Source organism: Rhea pennata, chromosome 7, assembly GCF_028389875.1.
Source record: "Rhea pennata isolate bPtePen1 chromosome 7, bPtePen1.pri, whole genome shotgun sequence".
NCBI lineage: Eukaryota > Metazoa > Chordata > Aves > Rheiformes > Rheidae > Rhea > Rhea pennata.
Genome location: NC_084669.1, coordinates 39,375,464 through 39,399,598, shown reverse-complemented (window position 1 = coordinate 39,399,598; position 24,135 = coordinate 39,375,464). Strand labels below are relative to the sequence as shown.

The 24,135-nt window shown below is 41.8% G+C and overlaps 1 protein-coding gene across 2 annotated transcripts; it reads left to right on the top strand.

Annotated features, from left to right (window-relative positions):
- The first annotated feature begins 415 nt into the window (after nucleotides 1-415).
- Nucleotides 416-23,928, top strand: LOC134142763 (putative neutral ceramidase C). Of its 2 annotated transcripts, none has more exons than XM_062580246.1 (20): nucleotides 416-542; nucleotides 3,156-3,232; nucleotides 3,697-3,846; nucleotides 4,383-4,559; nucleotides 4,998-5,125; nucleotides 5,720-5,797; nucleotides 8,044-8,164; nucleotides 9,614-9,739; nucleotides 10,113-10,199; nucleotides 11,835-11,939; nucleotides 12,097-12,178; nucleotides 12,669-12,784; nucleotides 14,489-14,583; nucleotides 15,650-15,689; nucleotides 16,454-16,549; nucleotides 17,490-17,585; nucleotides 17,968-18,117; nucleotides 19,052-19,111; nucleotides 19,852-19,940; nucleotides 23,739-23,928. In XM_062580246.1, exons 1-20 carry the CDS (start codon nucleotides 416-418, stop codon nucleotides 23,926-23,928), a joined length of 2,190 nt encoding a protein of 729 aa, XP_062436230.1. The 2 variants fall into 2 exon arrangements, with proteins under 2 accessions (XP_062436230.1, XP_062436229.1); XM_062580245.1 differs by having other exon boundaries at nucleotides 3,123-3,232.
- The last annotated feature ends 207 nt before the right edge of the window (nucleotides 23,929-24,135 follow it).

Below are 24,135 nucleotides of genomic sequence, written 5' to 3'. Positions count from 1 at the left end.
TTTGTTTATTTGTGGAATTTTTTCAAAGGACTTCTTCAAAAGATTCAGTGAAGCATTCTCAGAAGCTTGGATTTGCTTGTTCAGGTGTTCTCCCTGTCCTATCAGGCCTCATGACAAGGGAGATATGATAGGTAATTGGAGATATATTTTTGTAGTCTTAAGCAGACTAAAAAAGCAGTCGCTGTCACTCCTTTTCCTTCTTTTCACTGCGTGCTGGCTGTTCTGCCACCAGCCCTGGGCAGCTCAGAAGAATAGGATGGAGGGCGATGACACAAACCAGAGCCCAGCGAGCGCAGGGGGCTCTTCGAGAGTGTGATCTGCAGCTGCTCTGGGTGTGACATGCTCAGTGTCAGGTGGCTGTCCCTGCTGCCTGTCATATGGGCTCCTTTCTCTTTTCACAGTGTGTGCCCCCATCATGTGTGGAAGGTCCAAGTGCTCCTTATCCCGCCTGGAGGTGGTGCTCATCATTTTCCTGACGCTGATGATAGCAGTCACCGTGGTGCTGCTTATCCTCCACTTTCTCCCAAGGGAAGAAGCTTCTAGTAAAGGCAAGTTGGGATGTTTCAATCCCTCCATCATATCCTGCTCCAATTCCTTGAAATCTAAAGGTTTTTGGGGGGTGGAGGGTGCTGCACAAGGAGGGCTGTGGAGAAGTGGGAGTATCTGATTTCTTCTTAAAGCAGCAGTGGCCAGAAACCCTTCCTGGAGTTGGAGATCCCAGGCGGCTATACCCTGTACAAAGACACTGGCACAGAAAGCCCTATCTCAGAGATAATATGGATAAATAGATACAGTAGGTAAAGGATGGACAGACAAAACGGGCAGATTGCACTGAAATATTTGTATGAATCTGAATATCACTCCAGTTATTCACTCCTCCCCACTCGTGGGTCATATCACATATGCCTGGCATGCCTGTGGGCCTAGCAGCTAGACCTTGTAAGTACATTTTCATCTGAAGCAGCTTGCTTTTTCAGGAAGCTTAAAAAAATATTTTAAAAAGTCAAAACAAGTTATGAAGTTACCATCTGAAACCCGGAGAAATGACAAAGCTCTTACCTAAGGGGCAGTTCTGCGCTTTCTGTTTATTTCAAGTTGCAGGATCATGTTGTCCTTGAGCAATGTGCCCGATGCAGTAATTTACATTAATGGGCTATAGGTTGAGGGTTATTGGGTAGCTGCTCAGCATTTGTAGTCTTCTCTGTGGGTGTGATGTGTGTAATCCTCTCACACAACCACGGCCTGTTGCTTCTGCTGGTTTTTGCAGCAGGAGCTTAGTGACCAAACACAAGAGCATCTCTCCAGGCTTCATTTTGGAGACCTCCATGCAGCGTGGATTAGAGTGGTTGCAAGGAGGTTTGAAAACTTGTTTCCCTCTCCCTGCTCTGAGAAGGAGATTCAGAGAGCCCATTGCTCTGGGTACAACACTGAGGAACTTCCTAGCAGATGCAATACCATTGCAGCCCACGTACACCTCCAACCTTCTCTCCTGGCATAGGGAAGTGGATGTTGGGAGCACCGTGCCCAGAATAACCCTCAATTTGCTTCTAATATGCCCAGAGATAAAAGCTAAGGGAAAAACATCTATTAGGAAGTTTTAGCTGTTTCCACCTGATAAGAGCTCTTTCCCAGAGTGAGGGGTTTCCCTTTGGCTTCTCCAGATGGAGGGGGAATTGCCTTATGTGTCAGGAATGGTAACTTCCAAGTTCTTGATTTTGATCTCGAATTGGATAGAGTTCACACTTTCCTCACGTTTCTGTGTTAGAACACATAAAAGTTTTGCGCAAGTATCTTATCTCTGTATCCCCTCTGTATCTTACCTATGAAGGGAAGGAGCGGGGGCAAAAAGCAGTTTTAACATAACCCTGTTCACCATTTATGTCTGTTTACATGAGAGAAATCTCTGGGGCTTGTAGGATCAGTCTGTGGCATATGTGAGAATTTCAGCTCTCCTCTGTTTTAAATCACAGACTAAGAAAGGCTGTACTGGGAAGATGAAACATCCCATTATCCCAGCACCCTGTCTCTATAAGGCGCCAGGAACAGATGACTAGAGAAGACTGTAAGAACAGACTGAGGACATACAAATATTTTCCCATAGTGTTATCTCAACCTCCATTAATTTGTGGCTCTGGGACTTTCTGAGACAGAGAGAATTCCTTTTTATTTCTTTTTTAATTTAATATCCCTCGGTGATTTTTCTTCCATAACTTTCTCCAGATGCTTTGCCCATCCTGTAGAAGGACTTCCACACATTCACAATGGGTAGGAGGCGACAGTTTCCTCTGGGAGATCTCTTCCTTGCTGTTTGTTGTTGCTGGAGAGTTTAGCTTTGCCTGTCTCTGAACTTGTGCCAGCTCTGCTGTGCCCTTTCTGGAGACCAGGGCACCAGTGCTGCACACAGGAAGTGTTGGATGCCGGAGGGATTTGTACATTGACATAAGGATGGGCCCTACCTTTTTCTCTAGTCCTTTCCTGACGGCTTCTCGCATGCTCCCCAATTTCTTTCACTGCTACTAGGCTGAAGTTTTCACGAAAATTACACCCCAGGATTTGTTTCCTGCATGGTAATGGTGAGCTCAGAGAATTTCATCTTTTACAAAGTTAGGTTCATCTTCTCCCTGCAGTGAATCGCTGTGCATTTTACACAGCCCAGTGCGAGCCCTGTCTTATGAACTCCCTCTGTAAGTCTTCACAGCTGGCTTTGCTACCCTGAATACCTCAGCAATGTCAGCAAACTTTGTCACCTTGTTATGCAGTTACATAGTAAAGTCCATGCTAGGTTATGCAGCAAAGGGCATGGGATGCAGAACTGCCGGTGTGACCCTGTGCGCTGTTATCCAGGATGGTCTCCTCCTGTCCTCTGTTTTTCTGTCCTTTACTGGGTTGTTCATCCTTCCCTGGCCCTTGCCTCCTAAATCATGCCTGTGTAGCTTCTGTAAGAGGTTTTGATGAGGGCCACTTGGAAGGTAGATTATATCAGCTGGATTCCCTTGTCTACAGGCTTGTTGGGTCCTCCGGTAGGCTTGTTAGGCGTACTTTGCCTTTAAAAAGAGTCATGTTACCTCTTCCCTACCAAAATTCTACTTGTTCATGTGTCCACTAATCTCTTCTTACTACAGATCCCAGTCAACCAGCATCAACTCAGACCCCAGCAACTGATGGCTCAGGAAACTACTTAATAGGTGTAGGTCGAGCTGACTGCACAGGGCCAGTTGCAGAAATTCCTTTGGTAAGTATGCAAAACTGAGCATGGCATCTGTGAAATACCAATTTTCATCTTTTTCTGAATATTCTATTGCAGAACTTTTGGTTTAGAGACTCTGCCTTGCCAAATAGTTGTCTTTAACTGCTAGGTGAACTTTCTTGCAGTCATGGGGCAAGAGAGTTGCAACTCTGAGTTCATGCACTGCTGTTCACTTGATCATCACAAATGATCAAGTGTTTGTATGAATCAATTGCTACACACACACAGAAATCATGGAGTATTTCTGCCAGACTGCCTTGCAGTTACAGATCAACTGGTTTCTGCATACATTAAAAGCTGCTAGAAAAGAGCTAGCCTATGACCACATTTTCAAAGGTTAGATATAATTCCCTTGATCTTCTGCTAAATCTACACAGAAATACATATACAAATGAATATGTAGCTCAATATTTTGGCTATATGAGCCTGATGGACCTTTTCCCTTCCAGATGGGTTTTGCCAAGGCTGACCAGGTGGGTGGTGGGCTTCTCACACGACTCTACAGCCGAGCTTTCATTGTGGCAGAGCCTGATAACTCCAGACGAGTAGTGTTCATCAGCGCTGACATAGGAATGGTATCTCAGAGACTGAGGCTGGAGGTATGTGGATGGAATCAAACAATCTGCATGGTCTGACTTTATTCTGTGTTGTCAGTGGTATTACCCGTAATGCTGTAGCCATTGTTAAATAATAACAAACATGCTAGCAATTTGCTTTGCCACCTCCCTGCTCCAGAGACCTGAAGATGTGCTATGTCTAAGCTGCCTCTGCTACTGAGGTCACACACTGATTGCACTCTTTTTATTGGAAACCTTATCATGAATATATGTGGCACTCAGTGCCTGTGTAATTCTAGATTTCTAGCATTACCAAGGGAAGGAGAGAGAATGGCAGAGAAGTCACTGGGTAATATGGGATTGGCTGTAAGTTGGCCATAGGGCTCTTCACTTGCAAGATTCAACTGTTGGAAGGTTGTTATCAAGTTCATACTAAAATTCATCAGTGTGGGAGTATTGGGGAAAAAGAGAAGAGTTGGGGACTCAGATGAGATATTGTTTAAAAACAAGGGCTGATACAAATCTCTGCAGTTTTGGGGTATGAAAGAGGGTTGATAGGATTTCCTTCTCCTTCTTAGGTGCTCAAGGAATTGAAGAGCAAGTATGGCGAGCTGTACCGACAGGACAATGTCATTCTGAGTGGCACTCACACGCATTCAGGGCCTGCTGGCTATTTCCAGTACACCCTTTTCTGGTTAACTAGCAAAGGACTAATCAAATCATCCCTTCAGGCTCTTGTGAATGGCATTGTAAAGGTAGGTGTTTCTACTCCATTGAAATGAGATCCCATAAACACAAGAAAAGCAATGGGGAGATGTCTTCATAACCAATGGAGTTCTTACTGGGATATTCATCATAGCCATTCCTAATGCTACGATCTTAAAACACGCTCGGAGACAGGTTTGTATTTACCAATGAAATGAGTTCAGCAAACAACAGCCTTGAAGTATTTAATTAGAAAACAATAGTTCTAATTTATTTCAAAATATTGATTTTGGTGCTCATCACTTTCTAGAATTTTAGACTGTGAAAAAGGAAAAAAAAATCCCTAAAATTAACATGATTGAGAATTGAGATGGAGGGAGACAGAGACAGAGGGAACAAGTAGTTTTTTTCAGATAACTTCATGTAGGCCTTACAACTGATTCCCTTCCCCATGCATCGGCTATATTCCCTGTCTTCTTAATTTTCAGAGCATTGATACAGCACATCAGAACATGAAGAAAGGAAGGCTTTTTATAAACAGAGGCATCGTAGAAAACAGTCAGATCAACAGAAGCCCTTACTCCTATCTCCAGAATCCAGTGTCTGAACGAAGCAGGTAAAGGCTCTTCCAATGGCAAAGAAACTGAGCCCTGAAAGGTGCACTCTGACCAGGACCGTAACCCAGCTGTCTTGGAGAGGGTGTTTCTGGTCATCCATAGGATGGTTCAAAATGTCAACCACAAGAGGATGATGCTGTCACCATCCTGGGTGCACTAGTGCCTGCTCCCTGCTAAAACGAGTTGTACAAATGGGCCTGAGAGTTGTGGTTGAGTGAGCCTCCAGCTCCCTCCAAGCATGGGAGAGCGTTGGTTAGGGGTCTGACCTTGTGCTTTGTTAAAAAATGAAGATGATGTCATCAGAAGGTGTTAGCATTTGAGTCAGGTGGCGTTGAAATGCTATCCTTTGTGCATGTATTTAGAGAGGTCCACCTTCCATTGTCCAGAGAAGCAGTGCTTGATGTTACTGAAAGCAATAACTCTTTCCTTACAGTCAGCAGATATTTTCAGATACTCCTCTCAAGTCTAACTGCACTCTAGTAATATCCCCTTTGTTTTCTTGCTCAATTGGTGGAGACTTAATGCATCTGAGCAACACAGAGCAGGACTTCAACTGTGGTGCTTAATGGGATTTCCCTGCTTTGTTGTCCCAGGTATTCATCCAACACGGATAAAGAAATGGTAATGCTGAAGATGGTAGCTGCAAATGGACAGGAGCTGGGCCTTATCAGGTACTGACTACAGAAGTAACATGTTTTTTTCCCCAAATCCTCATGAACCAAAATACCCTAGAAACTACAAGAGGCAGGACAATTGGGCAATGTGCCCCTCAGGCTGTCCTGGGAATAGCATTTTTGTGCTGTTATTTAGAATCTGTCCAAAGAAAATAGAATAAATCAGGCTGCAAGGGATGTCTAGGAGTTTCCAGTCCAACTCCTTTTCTGCTATTCCTTTCTGTACGGTCTCTTCTTTTCAACAGTTGTTACACTTTCTCATTGCTCTCAGCTGGTCACCAGAGGATCTCTGGATGAAGAATAAACTTTTGCTGAGAGTCTATGAGTGCACAAAACAAGACAGCATTCTTCATCTGCTCTGGGAGCTATAGCAGCATCCGATCCACCTTTAGCTTTCTGCTCATCTCCTGGCACGTCTGTATAGGCCCCAGCTTACAAAAGAGTCTGAGGAGGATGATCATATTTGATTGGGTGTAAAACCCACTCTACACAGCTGGATGTTGGATATCAAAGTCTCTTCTTGCCCCAACAGTGTGGAAAAGGGGAGGAGGATCACGCAATCATAGCCAGGCTGAGGCTTAAAGCACCTTGGGGCTTTATGGTCCAACCTCTGCTCACAGCTGCATCAATGTTGCACCTACAACATCTTGCTCAAGGCTGTGTCCAAGATAGTCTGGACAATCCCTGAAGATGGAGATTCCCCACCACTCTGGGTCCTTTTCCAGGGTTACACCAGTTCCATGAAGAAGGACTGTTTCCTTAGGGCCAGCTGGTGCTTTTGCTCTGCCCCTATGAGCAGAGCCTGCCTCTCTGTAATCTCTTTGGGCAGCAGAAGGTGCAGCTGGATCCTTCTTTGACATCTCATCTCTTGATTACTTTCTTTTAATATCCCATACTTCATGCAAAGCATGCCATTCTTGGTGTCAAACACAATGTGCTGAGTTACCTTGTCCAAGAGGTGGTGTTTATGATGCCTGTCCTATCAGGAGATCTGAGCCTGAGTGTTTGGCTGTTCAAAGTTTAGAGCTCAAGGCCAGGCAAATGCAGTAACTCACAGTAATAAAGCCGACATTCTGTTTTCCTCATTTAGAAATCACAAGTGAGGGTCTGACTGTGTTAAGAAGAACAAGGTTTTCCTATGTAACTATTTTTTCTCCTGATGTCACAGCTAAGGAAGTAAGGAAAAAAGCCAAGGATCTTTCTCGAGGCATAAGTGCCTTAGAAGGGAGATGCAGCTGTCTGCTTTCAGAGGGCATAAGGGGTTATTGCAGAGCCTTCTTCTGCCAGCTGTCACACGCAGCAGTTAACTAAGTGTGCTTTGATAACCTCTGCCCTTCTAAGGGTTGAGCAATTGCTGAGCAGCTGAAAATGCGTGTTTGCACACGGAGGAAGGATCTTTCCAAGCTGCAGTGAACAGCAGAGCACAACAGTAATCTAAAATAGACTCAAATATCTACTCAGCACACAAAGCAGGGCAAGCTGGTTTGCTTTGGGGAAGGGAATGACTAGCTGTGCATAACGCTGAGGAGCTCAGCTGCTCTAGTGAGGCAATGAAGCTTTATTACAGTGCAACAGAAATAGTCAGATCAACATAATGTTTATGATCTTGAAGGCTGAGCCATGGTGCACTGAACATCCATTGGGGGCTTTACTGGCTGCTATGAGCCCCATAGTTTGTTGGTTTGGCACCTTTTTGTAAGACTGAAAGTGTCTTATTTACGCTGGTGACTCTTCCTTGTTTCTATGAAGCGAGAAAAAAAAGAACCTGTCCAAACTATAATTTATTTCCAGTTACTTGGGTTTAGGATACTTATGTAGCCATTTTTCATGTAATTGTATATCTCTGCAAGCAATAGAAGGCAGATCTGACCATCCTCTCCCCAGGAGTCTTGCCTGCTCCATCTATCTCACCTGTTGGTTTCTTAGGATTTCTACACAGAGTATGAGAAGTGGAAAGAGATTCGTGGGGTGGAACTGCCACGAAACATTGAAATAGCTCTTAGTGGCCCTGATTACTGCAGTGCCCAACTCTTGTGACCTCAAGATCTGGGCCATCCTAGTTATGAGCCTTCCCAGTTAAGAAGGGGGAGGATGGGATAAACTCTGGCCTTGCTAATCCTGCCCCGGGTATCCACAGTCCAGGCTTTAGTTCACAAAAAAACATTCTCATTAGTCCATTGTAAACATATAGATGGAATAATATATTTCCCGTGTGTATTGTGTATCTTCTGATTTTTCTTTAGCTGGTTTGCAGTCCATCCGGTCAGCATGAACAATACAAACCATCTAGTGAACAGTGACAACATGGGCTATGCATCTTACTTGTTTGAACAGGAGAAGAACAAAGGGATGCTTCCAGGAGAGGTGGGAGTCTTTTAAGACTATCAAAAATAACAGGAAAGAATATGCACCAGAATAGATTGATTGGTGTATTCTGTGCACCAAAACAAGTTCTTTCAAACACTGAGCTAGGGCAGCAGGATAAATACAGCAAAAGGAGACAAAGATGCACTCTTGGCCTTATTTAGATTTTTCTACCTCTAACAAAGAGAAATTACAAGGTGTACTTATGGCTTTCCAAATAATAGCCAGTTACATTTATTTAGATTTTAAAGGCAAGCCAAACTTATTTTGATTCAACTATTGAAAATAATGAAAACATTAGAAAGACACGTGTGGCATAGTCAAGCCAAAGGGAATTCAATACTGGGTCAATGTTGTGGGATCAAGACTGTGGTCAACTTTGTTTCCTGCAGCCTCACAAACAATTTTGCCTTCTGGTCTTCGTTTGTCCTGGGGGCACTTCCAACCTTGGAGAGTAAATACTACTCCTTTAAAAGTTTTATTTCCCCTGAAAGGTGAATATGGATATGAACCAACCTCATGGATGCTTTGACTCATGAGCTGATCAAGAGAGTGGCTTCTGTGTATCTCCAACTTCGAAACAGTTGGGCATTCCCATATTAATACTCTGGGCGGAGGACCACAGGCAGTTCATTACTAAAGATGGAAACTAAAGTTTATTCATTTCCTACTTGCAAACATTTCTTTTTATGGTGGATTATCTAAAAGCTTTTAATAAGACTTCACTGTAGTGCATAGTTATGGGTGCAAGTCATTGTGAGCTGACATATGCACAAAGCTAAGCATGTGTGGTTTCAGTATTCAGCTCTCTAGCCTGCTGGGCACATTGCATCTAACAGCCTTACAAGAGAATGACTAAAGAGCTGATAATTTATTTAAGTATCTGGTATTGACACATGGGATCTCTAAAATGAGAACATCATCTGAGAGAAGTGAATTCAGCTAACACTCAGTGTATGTAACCAGCCTCGCTTTATGAGTATTGCTTGATGTTAACTCCTGCGGTCAGATGCAGTGGCTCTCACTCTCTAAATCTGTCATGGTGAAAGCCTGACAGAAGGAAAATCATGTGGAAGGTGCCATGTTGACTCAGCATTTGGTCAGTAACGTTATGAATTAGAAACGAGAGTAAAGAGCTGCTGCTAAGTTGGAAGAGGCAGAAGAAACGTTATCCAGAAACTGAAATGGTCTGAAGGTCCCCTTTTGCCACCTGCAATGGCAGTTTCATTCAGTGCGCCCTTTTCTCCCTTGCTTTTCCCATGGGGCACTCCAAAATCCCAGCATCAAACCTTCCAGTCACTTCAGAAATATATACCAGTGTCCCATGTCAATCAGCTGGCTATAATATCAGTCCTGACGTTGTGTTGCACATTTGTAACCCTAAGGGAAAGATGCAGGTGATGTTTGCAATCGCTGCAAAACCTATCTGTCTACATCTTTGTTTGACAGGGCTCTTTTGTTGCTGCTTTTGCATCCTCCAACCTGGGAGATGTGTCTCCCAATACCAAAGGCCCATTCTGCATAAACACAGGAGACTCATGTGATAACCCACAGAGCATCTGTCCCGTAGGTGGAGTAAGTATATATTCTTGATCTACATTAAGTTTTACTAAGGACAAAATTCATGTCAGAGGTGCAAATATGGAGCCAGATAGCAAGAAGAGGATACGAATAAATCACTTGTTTCTTGGATGATTTGGGATACCAGTTTCAGGAACTTAGCATGTCTTGTCCTAGCATACTCAGGTTTTTCTTCATCCACCTGAAGTCCAGATAAAACCAGAGGTTAACATAGGAACTGAGTGCTCAAAAATTTAGATGGCTCTCAAAAATTAATTAGTTCTCACATTATGAAAATAGCTTCTGCATTTGTCCACTGAACCCTCACTTTGCAGTTACGTTCTTTCTGTTAGCAGATTTTGGAATTAAAAAAAAAATTTCTTAACAGGCAAAGATGTGCATGGCCATGGGTCCTGGTACTGACATGTTCAATAGTACAAGAATCATAGGGCAAAATATCTACTTGAAAGCAAAGGTAAGCGATATTTTTGCCTTAAGAGTATGCACGGATGTGGTTATTACAAAAGCAAAGGCACAATTTATTTAAGCAAATGTCTTGCATCTGTTTTTGTGAATGCTAGTAGGCTTAAAGTGCACTAAAATCCAGATACATATGCTAAAGAAGTTGTTGCCTGATTTTTCAGAAAATGTGCACTTTTAGACACATGATCATGGGCTTTGCAACTTTAAGATGTTGGTTTCTGGTTTTAATCTCTTTGCTCCTTATTGGTATAGATTATGGATATTGCTTTCTTATAATCTCCTTCTATGCTTGTGTGTCAGAAGAATCATGGTGGGAAAAGACACAGGTGCTGAAGACTCCTAGAAGAACTCAGAGATGCCAGCAGCTACTGCTTGTTGGCTGAGTTTGCCTTCACACTCCTAAATTAATGCAAATGTGAGCTGAAATGTGCTAGCTTAAACACCCATGAAAGACGTTCATCCTACCACACTTCACTTTGCATTTATTCAACTGATGTGCTCCAGCCTGTTGGCTCACTTACACTTTCATCCTTTAGCCCAAAATTCACCAGTTCCCCTTCTGCAGATCTACATTACTTGGGGGTTGTCAGCAAGAGGACACGTCTGGCACAGTTTCAGGAACAGCAGCTTGTAAGAACTGGAAGAGAGCCAGCAAAGGAGTAAAAGCAGAAGGCTTGATGATGGTTATTTCCTTTTGATTGCCGTTTACAGATGTTTGCCCGAAAGTCAGTCCAGACTGATGATGACTTGCAAGTCAAAGCTTGTCCTAGGGAAACTCTTGTCCCAGTCAATGTTCCTTCCATTTTTATCAAATAGAGAATGAAAACACTGCTACCATTTTAATGGCTTCAGACATTTGGTTTTCAAATGTGATGTCCTCTATTTCTTCCTACAGTCACAGGAAATGTTACAAAACCAGTGTGACTTCTGGCAACACTTTCTGTGTACCAGTTCCACATACGTGTGTCAGAAAAATAATTCACTGAACAGCTGATGACCAAATTAGAATGACTAAGCTATCATCCATATAGTAAATGCATAGTAAAATCTGTGTTTGGAAGCACTGAATACAATCAAGTATGTGTTTGCCTATAGAAAACACTTGTTTTGGTCAATCTAAGATGTGAGAAATGCAGATAACACTAGCATCTCCTGTAGTAGAGACAGTGGTTTTTCCTTCCATTTGAGCCATGAGTAATATGGATGAGGCCAAAAGGTTTCAACCAGCAAAATATCGACATCCAAGTGGAATAGATGCGTGGTTTAGCTATGAAAAGAAAGACAAGAACTGCTGGCCAAAGAGTATCCTCTACATGTTACTTGGGCAAGGGAGAGCTTGCAGGAATTGGGGTATATAAAATTTAGAGACAAGATGATAGAAAGAAAGAAGCTTGGGAAATACGCTTGTGCTTTAACACTTGGAAGATGTCACTAGAAGACATCAACAGAATAAGGAAATAATTCATGCAGCTGAGTTCACAACAGGGAGATAATCTCAGAAGAGCTGAGTGTCTAATTTCTTCTTCCTCAAGAATTTATGCCCGCGCCAGAGATTATTCTACACTGGCAAGCTGCATTGCTTTGGTTTGCTGCTTTTGACACTGCTTACTCTATGTATGTGCTTTAGGAGGTGTATGCAAATGCTTCCCAGGAGATCACAGGACCTCTCAGCTCAGCACATCAGTGGGTGAACATGAGCGATGTCTCGGTAGAGTTCAATGCCACGCACACGGTAAGGGCAGGAGCACCCAGGACACAGGCCTGGGACTGCTCACCAGGGAAGAAATGTTGTATTCTTATGACAGGACTTCAGGCATGCTGAAGAGAACTGATCTGAAAATCTCTCTCTCTCTCTTTCTTTTTCCTTTTTTTTCTCCTTTTCAATTAAGGTTAAAACATGTAAACCAGCCTTAGGACACAGCTTTGCTGCTGGTACTATTGATGGAGTGGGGGCTTTCAATTTTACACAAGGTAATTTAGGGAGCAGGTGTCAACAGGATTTTCATACAAATGACAAAGACATGGGGCATCCTCCAAATAGATTCAAACCCTGAGTCATTTTGAGAACATCAATAGCTGCTTGAAGCACAGTCTCCAAAGGGTGTGATCTTATGGTGCCCTTGCAAGTTTGTCTGTATTTGCCAAAAGCCTTATAGATGGGAAATGACTGTGCTGAGAAGAAAGAAGAGTGCTGGACAGGGAGTGGGGCGGAGAAAGAGCTGGCCTTGAGGCAGTCTCTGCAATTTGTTCTCGCTACCTAGATACTGCCAAGTGTGGAGCTGATGGAGTTCAGCTGGGCTAAGTCTCAGCATTTCAAACCTCATAGAAAAGGGAGATATCCAGAATCTGCTGAGAAATATCCTATCCTAGAAAAGGAGAGAGAGATTAATAAACAGGATTTCTGCCCAGTAGCTGCTGCAAGAGCTGAAGAATCAGCAGATGAAGATGTTTTTCCCTTCAGGTGCAATAGAAGGGGACCCATTCTGGGACAGCATCCGGAACCAGCTGCTGGGAGAGCCATCCAATGAAACACAAGCATGCCACGAACCCAAGCCAATCCTCTTTAGTACTGGAGAGGTAAGGATACACTGCTATGTGCCATGGAAAGCACAGAGACTGCTGATCTGGACAAATACCTAAGATCAGAAAAAGTAAATGGTGCATGGAGCTCAGCATTTCCGCCTGAGAATCTCAGACTTCAGGACATCCTCTGCTGGGGCTCATATATTTGTATTTTACAGCTCTGGAAGGGCTTTTCTTCCATCCCACTCATACTTTCCTACCTTAGTCTATGAGAGGACCTTTCTTTTTGTTGTATAACATGTTGGGCTGTGTAAGTTGAGGTAGCTTGTCACTGTGCCTTTGGGAAACACCAGGGGAATCCCACATTCTCAGTGGCGTCTTCAAAGCCCTTTGCCAGATTATGGCTTCCTCAAGAAGTGTCCTTTCGACTTCTCTGCTTTTCTGCTGTATTTATGCGAATGTCTGCCAGTTCTGTGGATTATAACATCTATTAATGCCAGATTTGTTCATCTACAGCTAGACTCACAGCAAGGCTGAGGCTGGAGAAACCATAGGGTGGGGATTTCTGGTCCAGCCGCTGCTCACAGCAGGGCCAATGTTGCAAGTAGAGCAGGTAGCTCAGGGCTGTGTCCAGGAGAGTCTAGGCAATCCCCAAGGGTGGACATCCCCCACTGGTCAGGGCTCTGTTCCAGGGCAACACTGCTCGCATGGGGAAAGACTGTTTCCTCAGGGCCAGCCAGGATTTCCCATGCTGCAGCTTGTGCTGTGGTCTCTTGTGCTTCTGCTGTGACCCTTGACTACGGAGTTACTCCTGCCAACCAGTTCCAGCGTGCCCCTGCATGCTTTCTCCTGGGGCAGGACACGGTGTTTGTTGCCAGACTTTCCTGAAGTCCTGCTTAGACCTTAAAACGAAGTTGATGCCACATTCTCCACCTGCTGTTCCTTTGGCTCCAAGGTAAATGTAATGTCCTGAGAGGGTAGGGCAGCAGGATCATGTTCAAGGTCATTCAGTGCAATTAGGGAATGACATCTGGATGAGATATTTCATTGTTATTCCTTTCATCAGTCTCTAAAGGCTTCTCTAGTGCCACTTCATTTTCAATCAATTTCTCAGCTCATCCTGCTAAAGAGGCTCCAGTGTAGAGCCCCCTTCCACGCCAGCTTCTCTGCCAAGGCTGGTGCTGTTGAGAATAAATTATATTTTATTCCTATGGCTGTATCACCTTTGAGCATCCTTTCATAGACACTCTAGCAGGCCTCCTGCTTCTGATGTGTTTGACAAAGTTTTACCATTTATTTTATGCCCCTGCCAAGCTGCTCCTCAGAAACCTTTCTGCATTTCTGTACTAGGATTTCGCATTCTGTTTGCCAGAGCCGTGTCATTCTCAAGTTGCTGGTGGTCTTAATTTCCTTTCTTCCTCTTCTCGTGCAGTGGGGAGTTTCTTCTCAGGAAGTTTCTGGTCCTAGGTGCTACGCTGACCTCATTCACCTATTTTGCTTTAAGCTGCCCCTCCACCAGCACAAATGGGTTTTGCTTTGTTCATTGTACTTACACTTGTCTCTCCTTAATCTTGTGTGATGACCAAATAACTTCTTGTACATGCAATACAGTAAGTAAAATGCTTTCTCACGTGACTCACTGTAGCATGCAAAGTAATTTTACTTGTCTGATTTAAAACTACAGAAAGGAAAATGCTTCAGCTATGTATCTTGCTATTATTCTATAAAAGTCATATACACTTCTTCTTTTCATCCTAGATGACTCGACCTCATCCATGGCATCCTGATATAGTAGATGTTCAGCTTGCTACCATTGGGTCGCTGGCAATTGTTGCTGTTCCTGGAGAGCTTACGTATGTATTTTTAGTCTTGTTCTATATATCACACCTGGCACGTTTTTGTTCAACCCCCCTGCAGTACTTTCGCATGTGGACGTATAATCCAATGTAGAAGATGGTTGGGGGAGGCGAGGTTAAAAATTATGTAGCTTTGCAAGCACTACACATGCGTGTCCATTGCATACACTCTCTTATATACTGTCTCCTCTGGGTACCTGTCATTTCCCATTTTCTTCTTCTTTTTATAAACTAGCTATGGCCAATCTATGAATGAGTTTGAAACAAGCTTCTTAAGTAATTTTAACTGTTTGCTGCAGAGTGCAGTTTCACTGAAATGGAAGGAACATGCTAAAATCATGCCACAAATGTTGGAAAGATGAGTTGTACTGATCTTAATTTTTCATTTACAATAAAACAGTAAAAATCTGGATAGGATAATGATTTATTTCTATCATCTTTTTTCTACCATCCTGATTTTTGATCTCATAAAAAGTGATTATTACGTTTCGATGTTGCCAAACTAAACAAGTATGATCAGGAGGCAAACGTTTCACTGATTCCAAATAAAAGACTTCAACTCAACGAAAAATATTAAAATTTTGGCTTTTATTGTGAATGACAAACACAAATCAAATAACACCAGAACTGAACAGTTCATAGTTTGAGGTTTGCCAGAGAGGTGGGGAATCTCCATCCTTAGGCACTGTCCAGCCTTGCCTAAGCAATCTGCTATGACTTCGGTGCTGTGAGCTAAGATCAGACTACAAACCTCCCGCATGCCTCCAGCCTGTGTCTGGCTGTGATTATATAGATGAAATGTTTTGAGGTATTTTGATTAAACTCTCAAGGGAGAAGATTCAAGTGCTAACAACTTGCTGATAGCCTCTCTTCTGCTCTGCATGTCAAACGTAAAGCTAGACTGGAGAGGGGGGTCTTCTAGTAGCCTCAGGTAGCCAGATAGCCCAGGAAAGACTCAGATGAATATCCAGACTTCTGGGCTTAAAACAAATGATTCCTTCTTTAACACCCTTTGTGTTCTCTGGTTTACTGGAGATTGACATTATTCCCTTAAAACCTCTAGGACCATGTCTGGACGTAGACTACGGGAAGCTGTGAGAAGTGTAAGTAGTGAAGGAAGAAGTTTCTCAAGCGAGCGCTGTATCTGGAATGTCTCATTTCTTGATTATGCTATTTTTTCTCATCTCCTCCCGGTTGGGATCCTGGGTCTCACATCTTACAGAGGTTTCTTTCTCACGATTACTTCATGCATATTTGTGCATGCACTTACTAACAGGCAAGAAAGATGAATATCCTCCCCAAAAGATGCAAATCTACCAGATTTTAATCCATTAAGTCAACACAAACAAAATCAGCTGAAATCCTGGCATCTGATGCTGACAGAAGTTTTGTCTCTGAAGCCTCTGTGGTGGGGGGGGGTTAGCTCCTGCAGTATGAGAACTGGAAAAAAATGGTACATATATATATTTTTTCTATTCAGCAGATTGATTTATCTTATTTTCAACTGCAGTCTGAATATCTTCTTAATCTTGCCTGCTGTTCCCATAACTCACTGAGGCTATCTCATAACATGTTATAGTGCTGTGCTTTTTAGGAGAATACAGATATTAGACTTCAAAAGAAACTGTATTCAATTTGTTGCATTTACTGGAGTATGACATCATTTATCCTCCTCCTTTGTGGGGAGTCTCTTTGCTCTTTGACATTGAATGGAAATTGAGAGGTTAATACGGGGCAAATTACATTTGTAGAGCTGTTTTCCTGAACCTCTGCTTCCAGGAACTTTGCATTCTGTCCTAGTAAATAATAATACATAATTGTGCATTAAGCAGTTATTGCAAGAGGAGTTATTTATTTCTTTTCTTAGGAATTTGAGTCTCATGGAACATCAGGAATGAATGTTGTAATTGCAGGCCTGTGCAATGTCTACACCCATTACATCACCACCTATGAAGAATACCAAGTAAATAATTAAAATTGCCTATTGAATATGTTTGATTGAATTCCTATTTGACTATATGGGATGATACTGATGTGTAATTATGCACATGTGCAGTAGTTTTTCTTTACCACAAAAAGCTGAAAAAATTATGAGAATCTTTGGTAGAAATTCTGACACATGCTTGTTTTTTCTGGCCTAGATGAAACAGTGTAAGTGCCAAAGTGGTTTCCTGATAGGAAAGGGTTCTGGATACCTCACTACGGAAATGGTCAGATAAAATGAAGGGAGCTCTTCTAGGTTCAGGTCTTTTCAGTGATGACCTAGATGAATTAGAAATGATCTTCACAAGTTGGGGAAGTTGCCAAAAGAAAGATTTGGAGCTATAAGATCATGAGGTGACTGTGAATCAGCACTGTCAGGCTGCTGTGGAAAAGGCAGCAATATAGCTTGCAAGACCCATGAAGCAGTTTTAAAAGTCTCCAAAGGATGTGGTAGATGTCGTGCTGTAAGGAGGAGGTGGACCACTGGATGGTCCCAGAGGTCCAGAAATCTTAACTTGGGGGGAAAGGTTGGAAGAACTAGGTTTATTCAACCCTAGAAGTTGGAGAGGAGAAATCCTACCTCATAAAAATGTAAGAAAATGAAAAGCTGTCAGAAATGAAGGGGTGATAACTTGTTTTCCTTTTTTGTGGTGAATAGAAGAATGAAGAATGACCTTAAATTGCAGTAGCACAGTAGCAATACTTAGGTGAGCTGTTAGACTGTCTTCTAGGCAGTAAAGGGGTTGAAGTACTAGATATGAATCTCCAGGGAGCTGTACGTCTCTGTTCAGATGTCACAGAACTCATTAAATAACCCCCTGCAGGTATAGTGCTCATCTTGTCTTTGGGCAGTGGAGTGAGCCATATAAGCTGCTTGAGACTCCTCCAAACCCTCCTTTTCCAACTTTGTCCTTTTCTAGGTTCAAAGATATGAGGCAGCATCGACTATTTATGGACCACACACTCTTTCAGCTTATATTCAGCTGTACAGAGGGCTGGCAAGGGCTATTGCTACGGTAAGCAAAACTTTCTGTATGCCACATACTGCTAAACACTTTCAAATCCTGTAAAAGGTGACACCTGTTCTTTAGTGAGGTTATACAATTGCTACACTTCTATTTCTTTTAAGTATCTCCTCTGAGATGTTCTCATAGGGTATGAAACTAATTCCTATAATAAGAGCTTCATACAAATTCTGCAACAACAGAGTAGTTTGTGTCTGGCCAGGATTGTTTCTGAACAGGAGCACCAACAGGGATCTTCTCGCTGTACTTTTCCATTCCCTTTATTGCTCTTGTTGTTAAAGTCTATATAAGCTATGTACTTGTTAAAGAGCCATAGCACAGAGGTACTTGACATCTATAATTTTGTGTTGTAAGCGCATGTTTCTTCTCCCAGAATACAGTTCAGGATTTGCCAATTGGTCCAGAGCCCCCACTTTTCAACATAACCAGCCTGACCTTGGTGCCTACTGTTAGTGCTGATAATGCTCCAACAAACAAGACATTTGGGGATGTGCTACAAGAAGTGAGACAACAGTATCGAGTGGTGAGAGCTTCAAGGATGTTTGCTATGTCCTATTTAGGAGAACTTCTTTAAATTCTATCTCAACTTCCTAAAGAGCCTATTTGCTAAAGGATTGTGTGGATCTCATACCAGAAAGATATCATTACTCTTAGTGGGCTTAGATCATGGTTGAAAAGGCAGACTTTACATATAGAAGATGGACTACTTTGTCCATCTACCTTGATTGTCCTAACCACTGTGCTGTCTATGCATGGTGTGTGCTTTGCTTTTTGATACTCTTCACACGTGAATAAGGTCAGAGAGTCCTCTTCAATTTTAAAAGCTGTTTCAAAATGCTTCTCTGCTTCCTTATTTTTTGGTAACGAATCAAACTTATCCCTTGAACCTGAAGCTTGTAGATGAACAAGATTTACCTCTGACGGATAACCACACTAGTGACTTGATGAAGCATCAGTACTCTTAAGACTGTTTCCCCATAAAACAACAGCTGATGATTAAATTGGTGAATATTGTACAATGATTTTGTTACATACAGAAATCAGGTCACCTTTGATATTTCTGGTATAGAATGTAACTTAGATGAAATGTCAGAAAGAGTTCACTGTTTTCAGTACTTACTAATTTAGATAAGGTGCTCAGAGCAAGGGCTTTCATCTCATTGGTGTACCTGCAGGAGAGAGGTAAGAAGAAGGCAGGGAGGGCTTGTATTCTTAATAAGTCACTTATTTCCTTCCTTCCTTTACACAGAAATTTTATGTGATAATATGGAGTCCCACTTGCAAGTAGGACAAGTAGGACAAGCACAAAAATTCAGGATATGAATTGTCCATTCCTACTACAACAAGTGAAATTATTAAAAAAAAAAAAAAAACTCTTATCAACAGCTTTTTAATAGGATGTTTTTAATGTGCAAAATACCACTCAGGCTTTAAAATAAATATTAATATTCCCACAGGGAGAAGTTGCTGAGGTAACTTTTGTAAGTGCAAACCCAAGGAACTCTGCAGAGAATATGGTAAATATAATGCAACAATGCTGAAATTGGGGCTTTTTATGGACTGGTTAATATTTAGTTACTGCTTTGGCCTTATATGTTTTAGTCTTTGTTCAGATTTCAAAAGGAGTAAAATCATACACTTTTAGTTCTTTTTTCTTTGCTGGCTTTTTGAAAGTTTCTCCGTTGAGCATGTGCTCTGGCAATTCACCCCACCACAATGATTTTGAAGCAAAGTCCTAATTTTGTTAGCGATCGCTTTGTCTTATATTTGACATATGAAATGTAAAATCTGCACTGAAATCAAATACAGATCATTCATGATTTCTTCAGGAGACAATATTTAAGTTGAAGTCATCTGTATAATGCATCAGTCCAGATACCCTTTCTCAATATCCAGTGCTCTGTTGTAGGAACAAGAGTGGGGGCTCTAGCCTTCATCCTATCAGCCTAATATAGGATTTTAATGTAAAAAAGGCAATGAGAAAGGTATGAAATTCACCCACTAGTCATCTTGGATAGAAATTGATGGCAAACACCTAACTTGTCCATGCTCTTTTTAACGATCAGGTTCTTTATATCTTTTCTATTTCATTTATAAATGTAAAATTGTGCTTTGCAGGAAATCTAAGCATAATAACTTCCAAATTTGCCAATAAAATACACAGATGTATAGCCTATTCTCCAGCTGCAAATGCAACACTATAAAAAGAACATGTGGGTCCCTTCAAAGCCTGGCGACTTCTCCTATTTTATTCCAGACAGAACACAACTTTCTGACAGTAGAGAGATACATCAGCGTTTCAGGGAGCTGGCATGTAGTACACAATGATGCCTCCTGGGAGACCAGGTGAGTGACTTGCAGTGCCCTTACCAGATTTCACCTTTCACAAACTCCAAAGAGTAATTTGAGATTACCTCAACGTGCTTTCTCTCAGACCTCGAAACTGGAGGTTGGTCTTGCCACAGCAGATGTTGCTCTCTGGGGACAGATCAGGCTGCTTTTGTGCAGTTGCCATGTCCAGACCATAGCACTCAGTTTCCTCAGAAATAACTTTGGGAAAGATAGAAGGGAGAGCAAGAATTAGAGAAGAAGCCACTCTGCACTCAGCTTATCAAGCTCACTGAGACTGCAAACGCAATGACATTACATAACTATGAGGGATCACCTTACTCACTGCCAAGGTAATGCTGCAGAGTTCCAGACACATGGGAAAGTTAGGCATGACCGATGAGTATGGCTGCCTCTTTTTGTAGAATAGAGTCCAAGTCTAATAATTTATCATGAGATAGTTTGTTTTGTAATGTGTTGCTGCAAAGTAACTTTTAATGGGTTAAAAGTTTGTCTCAAGACTAGAGTCAGCAGATCACAAGAAGTAAGAGGTCATACCTTCAGTATCTCTCTCTATGGAGATAGCATAAGAGGCAATTCTTGCCTTTTGTAATGACCAAAAGGAGCCACAAGTGATCCCTTTTACACATGGAGAGATAACTTATCCACCTCTGTGGTTGCTTAGTCGTGGAGCTAGGAACTGGCTGACCACAGTCTAACTTGTTAATAGCCTGCATCCATCTCTCTGTTGCATTGTACTGATGAATAGGATTCCAAATGGAGAATATCAAAAGTTCAGGCAACCTTTTAGTAGAAGGATTTTAGTAGGAAGATGCTGGCTGGCTTTGCTGTACATCATAAAGTAGAAACAGTAGCCTTTTTACAGCAGTTCTGAAGAAAACAAAGTTAAGGTTGGAGATGTTCACCATAAGGAAAAATATCCTTTAAGAGGCCAACCTAACATTATCTTTCAGAGCTACGTCAAAAGTCAGCATATGCCATAAGAATATAAAGTGATTTTTTGTCAAGCTGTTCTTTTAGGAGTTATTCCCGTGTTTGAATAAAAGTAGACATTTACCTACCTGTCTCTCCAACCTCTCTGTAAGGGAACAGCCCCCTGAAAACTATCTGTTTGAGGGGATCTCCTGACCTTGCAATGTTCCAGCTCAGACAGATATTCTCAAAGATCAGAGAAGCAATGCTCCTGGTAGCTCAGATTCATCAGGAAGGTCTTTTTTTCTGAATCTATGACTAGCATAGGTAGGGCATAATTCTCTTTGCCCAAATGCAACCAATTGCTCTCTAAATCTTATCTAGTAGCCAGCATAAATCCACTGTCTCCCATTGGCATGGTCTAATAATGTAACACAATTAAATGTAGTTCAAGCAGGCTCCCTGTCTCTGTGAATTAAAAGCCAATGTACTTCTGCCCTGGATGAATTCCTGGCCTGTCCCAATGCAGTAAATTTATTTCTACCTGTACTTAGAGCTTTGCATATTTTAAGTGTTTAGCCTTTATTTAACACTAGCACTGGTTTACCTTGTCACTTTAATTGCATGCTTTTTGTCAAATTTCCTACTTAGATAAGGTAGTGCTGGCATTTTATCCTCTGTATTCACATACCATAAGCTATACTTAGCCCTGCCCACAAAGATGTTCCAAAATCTTGGAGAGAAACACTGAAAATGTTTAATGAAATGCCTCTCAAAAAGTTGAGGAGTACAGAAAAGGGCAAAACTTTAAGGATGTGCCGCCATAAAAAATCCAGACATCCTATTTTTCTTCCTGAGAAAGGTTAGACTTTGGATCCAGCCTACTCTGACAATGATGCTCTAATACTTCTGATAAGAAAGAGGAATTATTTTACCTTTTCTTGTCTGAAGGGACTTACCAGAAGGCAAAGAAATGCAGATAACAATGTTTCCCTTCCTGGTGCCCAACGAGGAGAAATAGTTTTGTAAATAATGAAAACAAGGAACTGATGTTCTTGAAACTTTGAAATATCAGTAATCAAGATGATAGGCACAGGGAGCATCCAACATCCCTACCAGACATTATTGAAGTCAGACTGTGGGTTTTTTTGATATTAGAAAAACTAAAGTTTAATACCATTGGCTTTGGTGGCATTGTAATAGGAGAGTAACACAAGTGAACACCTTATTCATTAGTTTAGTGTTACGAAGTGTTAAATAGCTTATAGACACATTCGCAAAATGCATATTTTCAGGGCTCAAAAGATAGGAAGGTTTACTGAAGGAGGAGCTGCTCTCAGGGAATGCGATCTGTTATCTGCGCTTTGTCTTGCGTTCACAGCTGCAAGAGTGATAAGCTCCATTCCAGTTCTACATTTGCTGAATGCTCTTTTGATGCTTACAAGGAGAAGTGTTTGACCATCTTGTGTCTGGGCTGGAGACATGGCATGTACTCTGTAATAGCTTTCTTGTGACCACTTAGGAGGATGAACTTAGCTAGAGGAGAAGAATTTGAGTGGCCTGCCTTTAGCAAACAATCAACAGAGATAAGATGTGGTTAAATCCCTGTGAGCTCATCTTGCGTGAAGCTTCTTCCCAGGTGGGATCTGAGCTATGTTCCAGTTCCCAAATCCCAGAATGGGGTTCTCGGTTCACTGAGCTCTCATTAAGATTTTTTGGACCATTTATTTTTATTTAGAAGAAGAAAGAGCTAGTAATGATGTTTTCTATATATATTATGGTTTCTCATTTCCCACCACAGACCATGAACTTAACGAATCACTGAGAACTGAAGTTCTCTTCAGTTGCATCTGCTACTGTGAGCCAGAAATATGTAAAGTTACAGAGCAGTGCTAGGACCTACTGAATGTCTGGCCTGGGTACAATTAGGGCATATCAAAGAGTGCCTCTCACTGGCAGGCTCAAAAACAGGGCAAGTTAATCTTTATCATCCCAAGAGGTGCTCTGTGATGGCTGGCTGAAAAAACCCTCACAACTGGATCCTGGGATGTTTTTGTCTCACTACCTATAGCCTTGAGGTTGAGCAGAAGTGTTTGATCCCTCTCTGACCTCACATTCCTTCCTAAAGAGAAGAAAATTGTTAGAAATTTTTGTCAAGGAAATAAACAAATTTCCCCCAATGTTTCAACTGGTTCTATCTGCCAATAAACCTGAATATCATTTGGGACCTGCTGGTGTGGAGAGATGATAGAAAGTATGTGCTGCTGCTTGCTGACCTGTGCAGAAAACATCTGCCTTAGATTTGTTTGGGTTTTTTTTTTCTCTCAGGCACTTCAGCTTCTCAAAAACTTACTTAAAAGTTGGCTAATGAGCCTATAAAAAAAGTGAGAGTTTGGTAAGGAAATGGCTAAAAAAAATGAGCTAAAAATTGACAGATTTTTCCAGTAACCTTCAGCTATTTACATAACCTCTTGGTTCACCACTTCCACTTTTCAGGGAAGACTAAATTGATGACTGTTACTCATGGGATAATATAGTATGGGGTTTATGATATGGAGTCACAACGTGAGAATGCTTTGGTAGAAACATTTTCTATCTACAGAAATGACCGATGACTTGTTGTGTAGTGTTTTCAGATATGACTCAGCCCTCCGGTGTTTTGGGTTGGTTTGTTGATTGCTGCTCCAAATAGCCTGAATATGTGAGGAAACTTTTTTTTTTTTTTTTTTTTTTTTTTTTTTTTTTTTTTAAAGCTCTTAAAATATACTGAACTGGAGTTAATTGATGTTGTTCCACCCAGCTTAGTCAATCTGAGCTCCTGAGCTGTTAAAACAAATGAAAGTTAATTTTCGTGTTGACTTTAGTTTTTCATTTGTCTGTTAGATTTTACTGGACCAAAGGATCACGTGGTCAGAGCAACGCAACAGTTGAATGGCACATCTCTAGTGCCACAGAGCCAGGCACCTACAGAATACGACACTTTGGGCACTACAAGAAAACACCGCTTTTCAAGCCAGCGGTCTTTTATCCTTTTGAAGGCACATCTTCAGCGTTTGAAATCATAGGTCTATAGGTGATTCCTTTCATTAAATGAATTGTTTCCTTTGAACAGTACATGTGGTACATGTGATGCTCAAATTCACACTCGGGAGCTGTTCTTACAGCGTTTGTGCCTACATACATCATTTTTGTCCCTCAAGTGCTGCCGGTTGTCTGCTGCTGTGCAGTGCAGCTCTACTTTCCGTAAAGTTTTAACTCATTCCTGAAGTTCAGCCTGAAT

What these genes read in the sequence shown, in the direction of transcription:
- LOC134142763 (XM_062580245.1), top strand. Translation starts at nt 416, where the DNA reads ATGTGTGGAAGGTCCAAGTGCTCCTTATCCCGCCTGGAGGTGGTGCTC. An exon ending in CAGTTGCAGAAATTCCTTTG is followed by an intron (nt 3,233 to 3,696) that starts GTAAGTATGCAA and finishes TTTCCCTTCCAG; the next exon opens with ATGGGTTTTGCCAAGGCTGA. An exon ending in TACGGGAAGCTGTGAGAAGT is followed by an intron (nt 15,690 to 16,453) that starts GTAAGTAGTGAA and finishes TTCTTTTCTTAG; the next exon opens with GAATTTGAGTCTCATGGAAC.